At 48.4% G+C, this 18,548-nt stretch overlaps 1 protein-coding gene and 1 long non-coding RNA gene across 4 annotated transcripts; both read right to left on the reverse strand.

Annotated features, from left to right (window-relative positions):
- Positions 1–1,529: 1,529 nt before the first annotated feature.
- Positions 1,530–18,446, reverse strand: DDX49 (DEAD-box helicase 49; the record flags this gene model as incomplete). 3 transcript variants are annotated; one of them, XM_083879927.1, is made up of 13 exons in its annotated part: positions 1,530–2,491; positions 3,981–4,052; positions 4,255–4,343; positions 5,979–6,053; positions 7,984–8,081; positions 8,713–8,789; positions 10,455–10,530; positions 12,053–12,193; positions 12,662–12,849; positions 15,546–15,667; positions 16,456–16,541; positions 17,362–17,485; positions 18,332–18,446. In XM_083879927.1, 13 exons carry the CDS (start codon positions 18,444–18,446, stop codon positions 2,288–2,290), a joined length of 1,467 nt encoding a protein of 488 aa, XP_083736053.1. In that variant the 3' UTR covers positions 1,530–2,287. The 3 variants fall into 3 exon arrangements, 2 of the variants coding, with proteins under 2 accessions (XP_083736053.1, XP_083736054.1); XM_083879928.1 differs by lacking the exon at positions 12,053–12,193 and having other exon boundaries at positions 1,531–2,491; XR_014591916.1 differs by lacking the exons at positions 1,530–2,491; positions 3,981–4,052; positions 4,255–4,343 and adding an exon at positions 5,365–5,397 and having other exon boundaries at positions 5,498–6,053.
- Positions 4,610–5,222, reverse strand: LOC310920222. Its single transcript, XR_014591920.1, has 2 exons — positions 5,144–5,222; positions 4,610–5,004 (listed from the first exon to the last, which is right to left on the reverse strand). It is a non-coding gene; the product is annotated as an uncharacterized lncRNA (long non-coding RNA).
- Positions 18,447–18,548: the final 102 nt, after the last annotated feature.

Here is an 18,548-nt window from a genome sequence, read left to right on the forward strand (position 1 = left end):
GTTGGAAATCCCAGGAATGTCCCCAAAAAGGAGCTGGGTCATTTCCAGCCCTTCCTGGGGCTGAACTTTCAGCTCCTCTCCCCTGAACTGTGGCCTCACCTCAGGAATAAATCCAGGAAATAAATCATAAAGTTGATTTATGACTTTTTTTTTGGACAGGGGGAGGCATGGAAAAGGTTCAAATCAGGGAAAAATTAAAAGGAAAAAAAAATAATGAAGTGGGGAGAATTTTAGGAAAAAATAATAAAAATAAAATGGGGAAATTGTGGGGAAAAAAATAATAAAAGTGGGGAAAATTGTAGGAAAAAAATAAAGTGGAGAAAACTGTAAGGAAAAAATAATAAAAAATAAAGTGGAGAGAACTGTAGGAAAAAAAATAATAAAATATAAAGTGGGGAAAACTGTAGCAAAAAAAAATAAAAAAAATAAAGTGGGAATAATTGTAAGAAAAAATAATAAAAAATAAAGTGGGAATAATTGTAAGAAAAATAATAAAAAATAAAGTGGGAATAATTGTAAGAAAAAATAATAAAAAAATAAAGTGGGGAGAATTGTAGGGAAAAAAATAAAGTGGGGAAAATAAGGAAAAAATAATAAAAAATAAAGTGGGGAAAACTGTAAGAAAAAATAAAGTGGGGAAAACTGTAGGGGAAAAATGATAAAAAATAAAGTGGGGAAAATTGTAGGGGGAAAATAATAATAAAGTAGGGAAAATTGTAGGAAAAAAAAAATAAAGTAGGGAAAAATAATAAAAAATAAAGTGGGGAAAAATAATAAAAAATCAAGTGGGGAAAAATAATAAAAAATCAAGTGGGGAAAATGTTTTTTTTGAGAGGTAAAATAAAGAGAAAATGAGAAGAAAAAGGAGAAAACAGCTGGGACACCTCCGGCCAGTGAGAAATAATTTCACCTCCCCTGTAAAAGCAGGATAAGCTGCAGCCCCTGGGGGCTCGGGGAGACTTTAATGAGTTGCTTTAAACAGAAAAACCTGAAGGTGAAGGAGCAGAATTTGGGGTATTTTTAGCTGCTGGAGGATTAATTTCTGTAATTGGGCAAAGCCAGGCTGGGAGAAAAGTGGGGCAGGAAAGGGATTTGTGCCCCTGGGAGGAGAAAAAGGAGCCCAGGGAGGGAATTTGGGGTGGAAAAGGAGCAGCTGGTGACACTTTGGGGGATTTTTTGGTGTTTTTGGTGCTCTAGTGAGAGGGAAAGATCCTTGCAGGGGTTTTAAACAAATCAGGAAAAAAGGGTGAGGGGAAATCCAGTTTTAAATCGAGATTTTTCTCTCTGGCTTTAAATAAATATACGATGGAAGGAGATTTGTGAGAATTGTGAAAATCAATTTCCAGGTGATTGAAAAACCTCCAGAACAACCCGAAACAAATCCCTGAATTTGCAAATATTCTTCTCTCAGCCCTCCTTTGATACAGAAAGTTTCTAAAGAGAATCTTTTTAATGTCCCACAAGCCAAATTTAATCTGCCTGGGCTGGAAATATTAATATTTCCTAATGAACAAAACTTCAAACGAAGATGAGAAATCCTTTTATTTTTACTTTATTATATTTTATTACAAAATTGTTTTACTTTATTATAACTTTGGTTTATTTTAATTTAATTTTTTTGAAGTCTCAGGGGGGAAAAAAGCCCCCAAAACTGGGAGAAGGATCCAGAGAAACCTTGGAACCACTTCCAGTCCCTAAAGTGGCTCCAGGAGAGCTGGAGAGGGATTTGGAATGAGGGATGGAATTCCAGGACACAGGGAATGGATGTGAACTGGAAAAAAGGGAATTTGGGTGGGATTTTGGGAAGGAATTCCTGGCTGGGCTGGAATTCCCAGAGAAGCTGTGGCTGCTCCACCCCTGGAATGTCCGAGGAAAGGTGGGAGAAGGGAAATTCCAGGGAAACCTTGGAGCTGTTTCCTCAGCCTCAAGGGATTCCAAGAGAGCTGGAGAGGGATTTGGGATGGGGGATGGAATTCCAGGACACAGGGAATGGATTTGAACTGGAAAAAAGGGAATTTTTGTGAGATATTGGGCAGGAATTCCTGGCTGTGGGAATGGAATTCCCAGAGCAGCCCCTGGATCCCTGGCAGTGCCCAAGGCTGGGCTGGAGCCCCCTGGGTGGAACTGGACAAAGTTTGGGATCCTCCCAGCCCAACCCACCCCAGAATTCCGGGATCATTCCCTTTCCCAGCTCTGATTTAGGTCAGGAATATCCACACTCAAGTGCTCAATCCTGATTTTCCCACATCAGCAGCAATTCCAGGGTCATCCAGACAATCCAGGGGTGTCACTGCTCCTCCTCCTTCTGCTCCTTTTCCTCCTGCTCCTTCTCCATCTTCCTCCTCCTCCTCTCCATCCTCTTGTGCATTTTCCTCTGCAGCTGCAGCTGTTTCCTCCTCTGCAGGTTCTGCTGCACCTTCTCCTTGCACTCCTTGTTCTTCCTCCTGATCTTGGCCAGCTCTGCCTTCCTGCGAGCCTCCAGGTCCGGGTCCTGCGGGGACAGGGGACACTGCCTGGGGACACTGCCAGGGGACTGGGGACAGGGGACACAGCCTGGGGACAGGGACACTGGGGACACTGGGACACTGCCAGGGGACAGGGACACTGGGGACATGGCCAGGGGACACAGACACCGGGGAGAAGACATTGGGGACACGGACACTGGGGACACAGCCATGGCCAGGGAACAGGGACATGGGGGACAGGACACAGGACACTGGGGACATGGACACTGGGGACACTGCCAGGGAACAGGGACACTGAGGACACTGGGGACAGGATATTGGGGACAGGGAAATGGGGGACACTGGGGACACAGCCAGGGGACACAGGGGACAGGGCACAGGGGACACTGGGGACATGGCCAAGGGACACTGGGGACACAGCTGGGACACTGCCGGGACACTAGGGACAGGACATGGGGGACAGGGACACAGGGGACACAGGGGACACTGGGGACATGGCCAGGGGACAGGGGACACTGGGGACACTGGGGACACTGGGGACAGGGACATCGGGGACACAGCCATGGCCAGGGAACAGGGACACTGCAGACAGGGACACTGTGGACACTGGGGAAAGGATATTGGGGACAGGGACATTGGGGACACAGCCAGGGCACAGGATATTGGGGACAGGGGGGACAGGGACACTGGGGACACTGAGAACACTGGGGATGGGAACAGGACATTGGGGACACACCCAGGGCACTGGGGACAGGCCCAGGGACAGTGGGGACAGGACACTGGGGACAGACCCAGGACATTGGAGACATGGCCAGGGACACAGGGGACAGGACAGTGGGGACACTGGGGACAGGATATTGGGGACACTGGGGACAGGATATTGGGGACACTGGAGATAGGGACACAGGGGACAGGACAGTGGGGACACTGGGGACAGGATATTTGGCACAGGGACACTGGGGACACACCCAGGACAATAGGGAGAGGGCACTGGGGACAAACTCAAGATATTGGGGACAGACCCAGGACAATGGGGACAAACCCAGGACACAGGGGACAGGACACTGGGGACACACCCAGGGCACTGGGGACAAGCCCAGGGACACAGGGGACAGGACACTGGGGACACACCCAGGGCACTGGGGACAGGCCCAGGGACACAGGGGACAGGACACTGGGACAATCCCAGGACAAGCCCTTGGCCTTTCCCAGGTACCCACGACTGAGGAGCCTCCAAAATTCAGCCCCTTCCCCACTTCCTCCAGAGCATTTTTAACACCCTATTATTTAATATTTTTTTATACTTTATATAATATTTAACTCTTTTACCGTAATAATATTTAATATTTTAATATAATAATATTTAATATTTATTTTAGGATTATTTTAAATAAACCTTCTCCACCACAAGGGGAGTGAGCCCAGCAAAGAGAGACTTTCCTTCCTTTTCCCTTTTCCTTTCCCCCATTTTTCCATCTCTGACCATTCACAAAGCAGCAGCAGCAGCTCTCTCACCTTCCCTTCCAGAATCATCTGTTTCCTTTTATTGATTTCCTTCTTCTCATCAAAATCCATCCCTTCCAGCTCCTGCCAAAAGGGGGAAAAAACAGCAGAGTCAGTGAGGAAAGGGAAGAACAAACCCACAAACAAAACAGCACAAAAAAATAAGGAAAAAACGTGGAAAAAAAACCAGAAAAAGAAAAAAAAAAAAAAAAAAAAAAAAAAAAAGACACAAATATCCCTCAGAAATCCAAGGAATTTTTTCCAGGGTTTTCCAGGGAATACTCACAATCTCACACTCCCTCCTGGTGACATTCACTTGGGTCAGGATGTCCAGCACCAGCTGCTCCTCCACGGAGAATTCCTGCAGCTTCAGCTCTGAAAGGAGGGTAAAACATTGGGGAAAAAAAAATCACAAAATCCAAATACTGAGAGGAAAAAAATCCCAAGGCAGTGGCTGGAATTGTCAGTGGGGTTGGTTTGTGGGGTGCTGTGAAATGTTAGATTGTTGCAGGATGAGGGGATTGAATCCTCCCCTCTCTGACTGAAATTCCTGCAGAAGAAAATAAGGCATTGTTTGGGCTGTTTTTACCCCAAAGAAATAATGGGGAATGTGAATGTGGAGAGGGGAATGGGAGCCTGGAATGGGGAACCTGAAGCTGGAGGGGGAAAAATAAATAAGGGGAAAAAAAATAATAAGGGGAAAAAAAATAATAAGGGGAAAAAAAATAATAAGGGGAAAAAAAATAATAAGGGGAAAAAAAATAATAAGGGGAAAAAAAATAATAAGGGGAAAAAAAATAATAAGGGGAAAAAAAATAAGGGGAAAAAAATAAGGGGAAAAAAATAAATAAGGGAAAAAAAAATAAGGGAAAAAAAATAAGGGGAAAAAAATAAGGGGAAAAAAAATAAGGGGAAAAAAATTAAGGGGAAAAAAAAATAAGGGAAAAAAAAAATAAGGGAAAGGAAGGAGGAAACCTGAGCCTGGAGAGGGGAATAAGGAATGGGGGATCTGGAGAGGGGAATGGGGAATCTGAACCTGGAATGGGAATCTGAACCTGGAGAAGGGAATAGGGAACCTGGACCTGGAGAGGAAAATGGGGAATCTGACCTGGAGACAGGAACCTGAACCTGGAGAAGGGAATGGGGAATTTGAACCTGGAATGGGGAATCTGAACCTGGAAAGGAAAATGGGGAATGTGAACCTGGAGAGGAGAATCTGACCTGGATTGTGAAATGGGGAATTTGAAGCTGGAGAGAGGAATGGGGAACCTGGAATGGGGAATGGGGAATGTGAACCTGGAATGGGAATCTGAACCTGGAAAGGGGAATGGGGAATCTCAACCTGGAATGGGAATCTGAACCTGGAAAGGAAAATGGGGAATTTAAACCTGGAATGGGGAACCTGAACCTGGAGAAGGGAATGGGGAATCTCAACCTGGAAAGGAAAATGGGGAATGTGAACCTAGAAAAGGGAATGTGACTCTGGAGAGGAAAATGGGGAATGTGACTCTGGAATGGGGAACCTGAACTTGGAGAAGGGAATGGGAATCTGAACCTGGAGAGGGGAACTTGAGCCTGGAATGGGGAATGTGAACCTGGAGAGGAAAATGTGACCCTGGAAAGTGGAGTGGGGAATGTCAGCCTGAAAATGAAAATGGAGAATCTAAACCTGGACAGGGGAATGGGGATTTTGAAGCTGGGAGAGGAATGAGGAATGTGAACCTGGACAGGGGAACGGGGAATCTCAGCCTGGGCTTTCTGAAGGAGCAGAAATATTTCTGCTTTAATAAAGAGATAAAGAGGAGCTCCAGACAATTCCTGCTCCACTAAAAAAGCAGCAGGAATATAAAAAAAAGGGGGAAAAAAGGAGAGGAAAAAAACAGGGAAGGGAAAACATGGGGAAGGAAAAAGGAAAAAAAAAGGGGAAAAAGGAAAAAAAAAAGGGAAAAAGGGAAAAAAAAAGGGAAAAAGGGAAAAAAAAAGGGAAAAAAGGAACAAAGCCCCACTCACTGATCTCCTCCTCGATGGCGTGCACAAGGTGAATGTCATACTGTGTCACCAATGTGATGGACAAGCCCTTCCTCCCTGAAATGAGAAAAAAAAAACAAAATTTGGGACCCTGGCAGTCAGAGAGGGATGAATCCAGCCCATCCCCACCCTGTGAGCCACACTGGAGAGCTCAGAGAGCTTTTTCCTGAAAAAATTATCCCATTAAAAAACCTCCTGAGTGTTTTTTATCCATCCTCACCCACCCCAGAGGATCTGAGGATGATCCTGGGACTCCTCCTGGTCCCAGCTCCTCCCTGGGATGATGTTTTATGTTTTAATTTGATGTATTTGGTGTTTTGTGGTGCCCTGGGGCAGCCCTGAGCTCACAGTCAGGGTCACTCAGCTCTGCCCTGAGCAGGGACACAAAACAAACCCTTTTCCTGCTGCAGCCCCAGGACAACTCTCAGCCCCACGAGCACAAACAAGGCTGGGCTGGAGGGAGGGACAAGGATGGGACCTCAGAGCCCAAAGCTGGGACGGGGCAATTCAACCCCGACCTGCAAATGGACCAAAAATTATAAAAGTCTGAGACCTCATGACTTGTAGTTCATTTTGTGACCATTTTGGGTCCATGTTTTGTCCCTTTTGTGAGAATTTTGTGACCATTTTGGATCCTCTTTGGGTCCATTTTTTGTCCCTTTTGTGCCCATTTTGGGCCCATTTTTTTGACCATTTAGGTCCATTTTGGGACCATTCTATGACCATCCTGTGACCATTTTGTGCCTATTTGGGTCCATTTTGTGCCCACTTTGTCCCCATTTTGGGTCCATTTTTTGTCCCTTTTGTGAGCATTTTGTGACCATTTTTGGGTCCATTCTATGACCATTTAGGGTCCATTTTGTGCCCATTCTATGACCATTTTTGGGTCCATTTTTGGGTCCATTTTTGGGTCCATTCTGTGACCATTTTTTGCCCATTTTGTGCCCAGCTCAGCTCCAGCCCCACACCAAACTCCTTGTCCCAACCTGTACCTCAAAGTCCTTTAAATAAACATTTATTTTATTCTCCAGCCCTTCCCAGTCTGTCCCAGCTCAGCCTTCCAAAGGGATCAAGGTGGTCTGGGGACAGTTTTTGGGGCAGAATTTTTGGGGGACAGACTTTGGGGACAATTTTTTGGGGGAGACAATTTTTTTGTTGGTTTTTTTTTTTTTCTGGGTTTTTTGGGTTTTTTTGTGGTTTTTTTTTTTTTTTTTTTTTTTGGGAGGACAGGTTTTTGGGGACAATTTTTTGGGGACAGATTTTTTTTTTGGGACAGGATTTTTGGGAGACAATTTTTTTGTTGTTTTGCTTTGGGGTTTTTTTGGGGGGGACAATTTTTTTGGGAGACTTTTTTTTGGGGGGGGCTTTTTTGGGAGGGGGACAGGATTTTTTGGGGCACAGATTTTTTGGTTTTGGGTTTTTTTGGGTTTTTTTTTGGGGGGGGGAATAATTTTTTGGGGATACTTTTATGAGGACAGGATTTTTGGGGACAGGATTTTTTTTGTTGTTTTTTTTGGGGGGGGGTTTTGGGAGGGTTTGGGGTTTTTTTTTAGGGGGACAATTTTTTGGGGACAGATTTTTTTGTTTGTTTTGGGTTTTTTGAGGTTTTTTTGGGGGGACAATTTTTTTGGGAGACAATTTTTTTGGTTTTTTTGGGGGGTTTTTTGGGGGGGTTGTTTTGGGGGCACAGATTTTTAGGGACAGGATTTTTTTTTGTTTTGTTTTTTTTTGGGGGGGGGACAATTTTTTGGGGGACAGATTTTTTTCTGGTTGGTTTTTTTTGTGGTTTTTTGGGGGGTTTATTTGGGGGGAGTTTTTTTGGGGGGATTTTTTTTGGGGGGATTTTTTTTGGGGGGCTGTTTTTTGGGGGCTGTTTTTTGGGGGCTGTTTTTTTTGGGAGGACGGGATTTTGGGGACAGGATTTTTTACGGACAGGGATTTTTGGGAGACAGAATTTTTTGGATCCAGGAATTTTGGGGACTCTGACCTGCCCGTGCTGTCCTCCCCACTCTGTGGATGTAGATTTTGGGCAGCCCTGGGGTGTTGTGGTTGATGACCAGCTGCACTGCTGGGATGTCCAAACCTCTGAATTCAGGGGGAAAAAAAATATAAAACCACAATTTTTTATCACCCAATTGTGGTTAATTCAATAATTCCCTAAAAAATTCAACAATTCCCTAAAAAATTCAACAATTCCCTAATTCCTCCTTTACAGAATTCAACAATTCCCTAAAAAAATCAACAATTCCCTAAAAAAATCAACAATTCCCAAAAAAATTCAACAATTCCCAAAAAAATTCAACAATTCCCTAAAAAAATTCAACAATTCCCTAAAAAATTCAACAATTCCCTAAAAAAATTCAACAATTCCCTAAAAATTCAACAATTCCCAAAAAATTCAACAATTCCCTAATTCCTCCTTTACAGAATTCAACAATTCCCTAAAAAATTCAACAATTCCCTAAAAAATTCAACAATTCCCAAAAAAATTCAACAATTCCCTAAAAAAATTCAACAATTCCCAAAAAAAATCAACAATTCCAAAAAAAATTCAACAATTCCCTAATTCTTCTTTTACAGAATTCAACAATTCCCTAAAAAATTCAACAATTCCCGAATTCCTCCCCCACAAAACTCAACAATTCCCCAATTCTGCAGGAGTTTACCCCCAGCTTTGGGGGAATTTGGGGTTTTTGAGGCCCAGCCCTGGTCCCACCTCGCGGCCACGTCGGTGGCAATGAGGATCTTGAAGATGCTGGATTTGAACTTGGCCAGAGCTGCAAATCTCTGCTTCTGTGGGGGAAATTCAGGGTGAGGGGAGGGGGATCCAGATGGGGGAGAAGATTCCTGAAATCCAGCCCTGATCCCTGAAAGCCATCCCAAATCCCTGAACCTTTCCCTGATCCCCACCCCAAACCCCTACCCCAGCTCCATCCCAAATCCCTGAACCTTTTCCTTGAAATCCATCCCAATCCCTGAACTTTTTCCCAAATCCCCATCCCAAATCCCTGAATCTTTCCCTGATCCCCACCCCAAATAAATCCCTCAACCTTTCCCTGAAATCCATCCCAAATCCCTGATCTTCATCCCAAATCCCTGAACCTTTTCTCTGATCCCCATCCCAAATCCCTGAAATCCATCCCTGATCCCCTGAACTCTTCCCTGATCTCCACCCTAAATCCCTGAACCTTTCCCTGATCCCCATCCCAAATCCCTGAAATCCATCCCTGATCCCTGAAATCCATCCTAAATCCCTGAACCTTTCCTTAATCTCCATCCCAAATCCCTGAACCTTTCCTTAATCTCCATCCCAAATCCCTGAACCTTTCCCTGAGCTCCATCCCAAATCCCTGAACCTTTTCCTTATCCCCACCCCAAATAAATCCCTGAACCTTTCCCTGAAATCCATCCCAGATCCCCAAACCTTTCCCTGATCTCCATCTCAAATCCCTGAACCTTTTCCCTGATCTCCATCCCAAATCCCTGAACCTTTTTCCTTGATCCCCATCCCAAATCCCTGAACCTTTTCCTTATCTCCATACCAAACCCCTGAACCTTTTTCCCTGACCCCATCCCAAATCCCTGAACCCTTCCCTGAGCTCCATCCCAAATCCCTGAAATCCATCTGAAATCTCTGAACCCCATCCCTGATCCCTGAATCTTTCCCTGAAATTCATCCCAAATCCTTGAACCTTTCCCTGATCCCCACCCCAAACCCCTGAACCTTTTCCCTGATCCCCATCCCAAATCCCCAAACCTTTCCCTGAAATCCATCCCAAATCCCTGAAATCCATCCCTGATCCCTGAACCTTTCCCTGATCCCCATCCCAAACTCCTGAACCTTTCCCTGAAATGCATCCCTGATCCCTGAACCCCAAATCCATGATCCCTTCCTTGAAATCCATCCCAAATCCCTGAACCCTTTTCTGACCTCCATCCTTGATCCCTGAAATCCATCCCAAATTCCTAAACTCCATCCCAAATCCCTGAGCCTCATCCTTGATCCCTAAATCCTTCCCCAAAATCCATCCCAGATCCCCTGAACCTTTCCCTGATCCCCATCCCAAATCCCTGAACCTCTTTCCCTGAAATCCATCCCAAATCCCTGAACCTTTCCCTGATCCCCACCCCAAATCCCTGAACCTTTCCCTGATCTCCACCCCAAATCCTTGAACTCCATCCCAAATCCCTGAACCTTTCCCTGATCCCCACCCCAAATAAATCCCTGAACCTTTCCCTGAAATCCATCCCAAATCCTTGAACCTCTTCCCTGATCTCCATCTCAAATCCCTGAACCTTTTTCCCTGAGCTCCATCCCAGATCCCAGAAATCCATCCCAAATCCCTGAATTCTTCCCTGAAATCCATCCCAAATCCCTGAATTCTTCCCTGAAATCCATCCCAAATCCCTGAACCTTCTTCCTGAAATCCATCCCTGAACCTTTCCCAAGCCCCTGACCTGTTTCATCATGGAGTGCAGAGCCACGGAAGGGAAGCTGAATTTCCTCAGCATCATGTTCAGCACCTGGCAGTCCCTTGGGAGGAGGGGAAAAAAATAAAAATAATCAGGAAAATCCTCAGGATTCATGGAGGGGATGGATCAGGACAGAGTCACGCTTTTCCAGGGGGTTCCAGCTTGGTTTGGGATAATTCCAGGGGTGGAAAAATGGGACAGGGAGGAATTATCCCACTTTTCCAGGGTGTTCCAGTCTGGGGATAATTCCAGGGATGGAAAAACTGGGAAAAGAAGGGACAATCCCATTTTTCCAGGAGGTTCCAGCATGGCCTGGGATAATTCCAGGGATAGAAAAACAGGGATAGGGAGGAACTATCCCACTATCCCCAGGTGTTCCAGTTTGGGGATAATTCCAGGGGTGAAAAAACTGGAAAAGGCACTAATTATCCCATTTTTCCAGGGAGTTCCAGCACGGTTTGAGACAATTCCAGGGGTAGGAAAAGTGGGAAAGGCAGGAACTTTTCCAGGATGCTCCAGCATGGTTTGGGATAATTCCAGGGAACAGAAAAACAGGGATAGGGAAGAACTATCCCACTTTTCCAGGGTGTTCCAGTTGGGGATAATTCCAGGGGTGAAAAAACTGGGAAAAGCAGGGACTGTCCCACTATCCCAGGATTTTCCAGCATGGTTAGAGATAATTCCACAGGCAGGAAAACTGGGAAAGGCGGTGACTATCCCACTTTTCCAACATATTCCAGCGTTGTTGGGGACAAATCCAGGGATGGAAAAACTGAGACAATTCCAGGGATGAGAAAACTGGGAAAGGCAGAGACTGTCTCACTTTTCCAGGGGCTTCCAGCGTGGCCTGGGATAATTCCAGGGATGGAAAAACAGGGAAAGGCAAGGACAATCCCACTTTTCCAGGGGGTTCCAGCATTGCTGGGGACAATTCCAGGGGTGTTCCAGCATGGTTTGGGATAATTCCAGGAGTGGAAAAACTGGGAAAAGCAGGGATTATCCCCCTATCCCACTTTTCCAGGGTGCTCCAACATGGCCTGGGATAATTCCAGGGGTGGGAAAAGTGGGAGAGGCAGGGATTGTCTCACTTTTCCAGGGGGTTCCAGCATGATTTGGGATAATTCCAGAGATGGAAAACAGGGAAAGGCAGGGATTATTCCACTATCCCATGATGTTCCAGCATGGTTTGAGACAATTCCATGAGTGGAAAAACTGGGAAAAGCAGGGATTATCCCACTTTTCCAACATATTTCAGTATTGTTGGGGACAATCCTAGGGATGGAAAAAATGGGCCAGGGCTGAGTGCTGGGGGAAAAAAAACAGGGGAAAAAAGCCCAGGAAACAAGGAAAAAAACAGGGAAAAAACACAGAGAAAAAAAAAAAACCAGAGGAAAAAAAAAAGAAAAGAAAAAAAAGATAAAAAAGAGGAAAAAAAAACAGAGAAAAAAAAAACAGAGAAAAAAATAGAGAAAGAAAAAAAAAATAAATTAAAAATATATATTTAAAAAAATAAAATAAATAAATAAATAATAATTTAAAAAAAAAAAAAAAAAAAAAAAAACCACATAAAAACCCAGACTGACTTGCAGGTCTTGGTGAAGATGATGATGGCCCAGTCCTGGTGCTGGTCCTGGAAGTTCTGCACCAGGTGCACCAGGTAGGCGTCCTTGAGAGCCTCAGGCACCAACAGGTACCTCTGCTCCAGCTGCTCCACTGTCCTCACCCTGGGGAAAACACAGGGGAAATCAGGGGAAAAAATAATACAGGAAAAAAAAAAAACAGGAAAAAAAAAAATAAACATGAAAAAAAAAAAAAGGGAAAAAAAAAAAACAGGAAAAAAAAAAACTGGGGGAAAAAAAAAAAACTGGGGGAAAAAAAACCAAAACAAAACAAAACAAAAAAAACAGGGAAAAAACAAACCATGGAAAAAAATAAAACAAAACAGGGAATAACCAGAGGAAAAAACAAGGGGGGAAAAACCTGCTCCCTCAGGAATTCTCTATCCCCTTCCCAGGAATTCCCCATCCCCATTCCAGTTATTCCCCAACCCTTTCCCACCTCCCTCAACCCCTCTTGCCCCTCCACCCCCTCCACGCTCTCACCCCTCCAACACCCCAACAACACCAACACCACAAAAAAACCTGAAAAACCCCACAAAACCCCACAAAAACCCCCTAATTCTGAACACTCACTGCGACTCAGCCTCCCAGAAGAAGGGGCTGTTGGCAGCCAGGCCCCTGAGCTGGCTCAGGGTGGCCGTCAGGGTGGCACTGAAGAGCAGAGTCTGGCGGCGAGCGGGAACAGCCTCCAGGATCAGCTCCAGGTCTGCAGTGAAATCAGCACAGCCCTGCTCCAGCAGCCGGTCTGCCTCGTCCAGAACCTGGGGAAAAAAACACACAGAGACTCAGTGGAAGAGTCTGTCCACATGTGCAGTGGTGTGGGTTTGGTTTTATCAGTTTGATGTTTGTATTTGTTCCTTGTGTTAAGTTCAATTTTTATAAGTTATAATGGTTTGCCCCCATGTCTCACCCATGTTCCACCCGCATTGGTTTCATCCCTGTTGGAATTTTTTCTGTGGATGGCGGGGACAAGGAGCTCTGCAGAGCTGAGATGTTCTAGAAACACGGGGGTTTATTATTCCAAGGGTGGTGGGTAAAGAGGGCTTTGCCTTCAGCCACCAGCCTGGGCTGGAGCAAAGCCCTAAAGAGAGAATGGGGAGAGAGAGAGAGAAGAGAGCTCAGGGGGAAAAACGGGGCAGGAGCAAGGGAAAAACGTGGGGAGCAAACAGGAGCAAGAGAGGTGAGAGAGAGGAGAGGGGATGGGCCAAGAGAGGTGAGGGAAGAGGGTGAGAGGGCCAGAGGAGAGAGGTGAGGGCAAAAGGGAGGAGAGCCAGGACAAGAGAGGGGAGAAGAGGGGAGGAGAGTGGAGGAGAGGGGAGGAGAGGGGAGGAGAGTGGAGGAGAGTGGAGGAGAGTGGAGGAGAGTGGAGGAGAGTGGAGGAGAGTGGAGGAGAGTGGAGGAGAGTGGAGGAGAGTGGAGGAGAGTGGAGAACAGAGGACAGGAGTGGGGAGGAGAGGACAAGAGCGGAGAAGAGGGCGATCCTCTTGTTACAATCCAATATATCCTTTTTTCTGTTGAATATTCTAATTCACATTGACCAACCGGCGTGAGATACAAAACCTACAAACTTTGCCTGCAGCCTGTGAGAACTGCTACATCACCATGTCATTTTATATTCTAAACTCTATAGACTCCTTTCTTATGCCCTTGTTCCCGGATGTCTTTGCCAAGGTGGAAAGGCAACATTTTTGGTTTTTGTTTTCCTGTCTTCAGCTCATCCCCGTCTTCCTGCCTGCCATGCTCACATCTCCAAACTGCCTTTCATTCCTATTTCACTCAGGTTTTACATCTACACTATTTCTTGCCATGCAGTCATATTCATAAGTCCTTCCTGTACCGTCTTTCCCAACAATCCCAACCCCAGTTATGTGTCAAAAATAAGTTATCCAGCCCCTGGGCCTTGTCTGTCACTTTGGGGTCTCTCCCAAAAATCTGGAAATTTCCATGAAAAACCCCAAGTGATGGGACAAGACTTCAGCTGTCTCCCCACTTGAGTTATTAATTTGTTACTATGTGTGTCATTTATCCAGAGAGCTTTTTGCCCCTGATTTGTCCCCAGTTAGACCCATCCCTGAGTTCCTCCCCACAATAAAAGGTGCTGCATTTGAGGGTTCAAAGAGATTTTTTTTTCCCTGCTGCTTCTGCTGGGGCAGATCAATAAATAAATGATGAATAAAGCCAGCAGTTAACCCAGAACAGCCTCCTCTTTTTTTCCTGCTGTCGTTGCTTCACTCCTTCAAGCAAGACAAGAACTCAGAGGGGTCGGTGAGGTTCATCCTGGTACCAAACCCTTCCCTGTGGAGGTGTCAGGGCTCTGTCAGTCTCTCTTACCCCTCTTAGCTTTTTTACCTCCCTCACCTCATATCTTCTCTCTCTTCCTCTCTTTTTTTAGGGTTTCCCTCCAGCCCAGGCTGGTGGCTGAAGGCAAAGCCCTTTTTACCCACCACCCTTGCAATAAAACCACATCTTCTAGAAGAAATGGAACTTTAACCAAGGAAGGAATGAGGCTTTAACCAGGGAAAAAATGGAGTTTTCCCAGGGAATGAGGCTTTCCCTGGGAATAAATGGGGTTTAACCAGGGAAGGAACAAGCTTTAACCAGTGAATAAATGGAGTTTTCCCAGGGAATAAATGGGGCTTTAACCAGGGAAGAAAAATGGCTTTACCCAGGGAATGGGGCTTTAACCAGGAATAAGGCCTTCCCAGGGAATAAATGGGGCTTTCCTACGGAATAAATGAGGCTTTAACCACAGAATAAATGGAGTTTTCCCAGGGAATAAATAGGGCTTTACCCAGGGAATAAATGGGGCTTTAACCAGGGAAGAAAAATGGCTTTACCCAGGGAATGGGGCTTTAACCAGGAATAAGGCCTTCCCAGAGAATAAATGGGGCTTTCCTACGGAATAAATGAGGCTTTAACCAGGGAATAAATGGGGATTTCCCAGGAAATAAATGGGGCTTTAACCAGGGAGGGAACAAGGTTTTCCCAGGGAAATTAGGCTTTCCCAGGGAAGGAATGGGGCTTTAACCAGGGAATAAATGGAGTTTTCCCAGGGAACAAATAGGGCTTTAACCAGGGAAGAAAAAAAAGGCTTTACCCAGGGAATGGGGCTTTAACCAGGAATAAGGCTTTCCCAGGGAATAAATGGGGCTTTCCTACGGAATAAATGAGGCTTTAACCAGGGAATAAATGGGGATTTCCCAGGGAATAAATGGGGCTTTAACCAGGGAGGGAACAAGGTTTTCCCAGGGAAATTAGGCTTTACCCAGGGAAGGAATGGGGCTTTCACCAGGAATGGGGCTTTGACCAGGGAGTAAATGGGGCTTTAACCAGGGAATAAATGGAGTTTTCCCAGGGAAATGAGGCTTTAACTAGGGAAGGAATAGGGATTTAACCAGAGAATAAATGGAGTTTTCCCAGGGAATGGGGATTTACCCAGGGAAGGAATGAGGCTCACCAGGAATTTGATTTTCCTGAGGCTGAAGGTGCTGGAGCTGCGCAGGTGGTCGGCGAGGCGCCCGGGGGTGGCGATCACCACGTGGGGCTTGCGGGCCAGCTCCAGGGCCTGGGCCACCATGTCTGCAGGGACAGGCCAGGGAAAGGCTCAGGAATGACAGGGAATGGGGCAGGGAATGCCAGGGAAAAGCTCAGGAATGGGGCAGGGAAAAGCTCAGGAATGGGGCAGGGAAAAGCTCAGGAATGGGGCAGGGAAAAGCTCAGGAATGGGGCAGGGAAAAGCTCAGGAATGTCAAGGAATGGGGAAGGGAAAGGCTGGGGAATGCCAGGAAAAAGCTGGGGAATGTCAGGGAATGGCTCAGGAATGGGACAGGGAAAAGCTCAGGAATGTCAAGGAATGGGGCAGGGGAAAGCTGGGGAATGGGGCAAGGAATGGGGCAGGAATACCAGGGGATGGGGCAGGGGATGGGGCAGGGAAATGCCAGGGGATGTCAAGGAATGGGGAAGGGAAAGGCTCAGGAATGGGGCAGGGAAAGGCTGGGGAATGCCAGGAAAAAGCTGGGGAATGCCAGGGAAAGGCTCAGGAATGGGGCAGGGAAAGGCTCAGGAATGTCAGAGAATGGAGCAGGGAAAGGCTGGGTAATGCCAAGGAAAAGTTTGGGAATGCCAGAGAATGGGAAAAGGGAGAAATGTCAAGGAATGGGATAGGGAAAAGGTTGGGAATGCCAGGAAATAGGGGAAGGAAAAGCTCAGGAACGGGCCAGGGAACAACCCCAGCCCCAAGGTTCCAGCAGGGCCAGGGTGGGATTTTGGGGTGTCTGTGCAGGGCCCAGTGACCCCCAGGGTCCCTCCCAGCTCAGGGAACTCCCAACCCAGCCCCAGCAAAGGGAAAAGCAGCACTGGGGACTCACCCAGGCCGCCCACCACCACACAGTCCTTCAGCCCCAGGGGTTTGCCCAGCACCCGGAACTGCTCCGCGATCTGGTACGCCAGTTCCCTGTGGGGACAGGAGGGATGGCTCAGCCCTGCCTGGAGACTCCTGGAGCCCTCCAGGAACCTCCAGTGGCTCTCCCTGGGCTCTCCTGGAGCCAGTGGGGACAGGAGGGATGGCTCAGCCCTGTCTGGAGACCCCTGGAACCCTCCAGGAACCTCCAGTGGCTCTCCCTGGGCTCTCCTGGAGCCTCCCGGGGCCAGTTCCCTGTGGGGACAGGAGGGATGGCGCAGCCCTGCCTGGAGACTCCTGGAACCTCCAGGAACCCCCCAGGGCTCTCCCGGAGCCAGTTCCCTGTGGGGACAGGGACACATGGCTCAGCCCTGCCTGGAGACTCCTGGACCCCTCCAGGAACCTCTAGGAACCTCCCAGAGCTCTCCCCGCCAGTTCCCTGCAGGGAGGGATGGCTCAGTCCTGCCCAGGGCTCTCCAGGAACCTCCAGTGTCTCCCCAGAGCCCTCCCCAGGCTTCCCGGGACTCCCCCAGCCAGCTCCCTGCAGGGAGGGACGGCTCAGCCCTGCCTGGAGCTCCCAGGGCTCTCCCAGGACTTTCAGGGGCTCTCCAGGAACCTCCTTGAGCTTTCCCAGGACTCTCCTAGGGCTCTCCCCACCAGCTCCCTGCAGGGATGGACAACTCAGCCATGCCCAGGAGCCTCTTGGGGCTCTCTCAGAACCTTCAGGGGTTCTCCCTGCAGGGAGGGACAGCTCAGCCTCACCCGGAGCCCTCCCTGGGCTCTCTCCCTCACCCAGGACCCTCCCAAGGCTCTCCCTGAGCCCTCCCAGAGCTCTCCAGGACCCTCCCCAAGCCCTCCCAGACCCCCCCAGTACCTGGTGGGGGTGAGGACGAGGCAGAAGATGCCGTAGGGATCCTCAGAGAGCACCTGCAGCACGGGCAGCACAAAGGCCGCCGTCTTCCCACTGCCCGTCTTGGCACAGCCCAGACAGTCCCGGCCTGGGGGGGAACACAGAGGGGTCAGGGCTGGGCGAAAGGGACATGGGGACAGGGGAATGGGGAACGGGAAGGGGGAAAAGGGGCATGGGAAGGGAAAAATGGGCCGGGGAAACAGGAATGGGACCAGGAAAGGGGAACAGGAAAGGGGAGAAAGGGGAATGGGACCGGAGAAAGGGGCACAAGACCAGGAAAAAGGGAAGGGGGAACGGGACAGGGAAAGGGGAAACGGGACAGGGAAAGGGGGAACGGGACAGGGAAAGGGGGAACGGGACAGGGAAAGGGGGAACGGGACAGGGAAAGGGGGAACGGGACAGGGAAAGGGGGAACGGGACAGGGAAAGGGGGAACGGGACAGGGAAAGGGGGAACGGGACAGGGAAAGGGGGAACGGGACAAGGGAAAGGGGGAACGGGACAAGGGAAAGGGGGAACGGGACAGGGAAAGGGGGAACGGGACAGGGAAAGGGGGAACGGGACAGGGAAAGGGGGAACGGGACAAGGGAAAGGGAGAACGGGACAAGGGAAGGGGGGAACGGGACAGGGGAAAATGGACTGGGGAAACCGGAATGGGACCCGGAAAGGGCCACGGGAAGGGGAGAAAGGGGAATGAGACCAGGAAAAGGGGAATGGGACCGGGAAAGGGAGCGGCTCTTCCCGGGGATGGGACGGGGACCGAGGGGCAATCCTGGGGATGGAACGGGGCCCCTGAAAGGAATTCCCAGGGATGGGACGGGGATCGTCAGAGGCTCTTCCCGGGGATGGGACGGGGCCCGTGATCGGAATTCCCGGGGATGGGACGGGGCCCATGACCGGCCTTTCCCGCGTGCGGCCGCGCCCCACGGCTCTCACCCTGCAGCACGGCCGGGATGCAGGCGGCCTGCACGGGCGTGGGCCGCAGCAGCCCCACCTGCCTGGCCTGCTCCGCCAGCCAGGGCGCCAGCCCGAGCGCCCGGAACTCCGCCATGCCTCCTCCTTCTCCACCTGCTCGCCGCGCGCCCTGATGGCGTCACGGCTATACCCTTCACTCATTGGTCAGCTCGCTCTAACCCCGCCTACACGTATTACT

The sequence above is a fragment of the Zosterops lateralis genome, assembly GCF_965231275.1.
Source record: "Zosterops lateralis genome assembly, chromosome: 29".
Classification (NCBI taxonomy): domain Eukaryota; kingdom Metazoa; phylum Chordata; class Aves; order Passeriformes; family Zosteropidae; genus Zosterops; species Zosterops lateralis.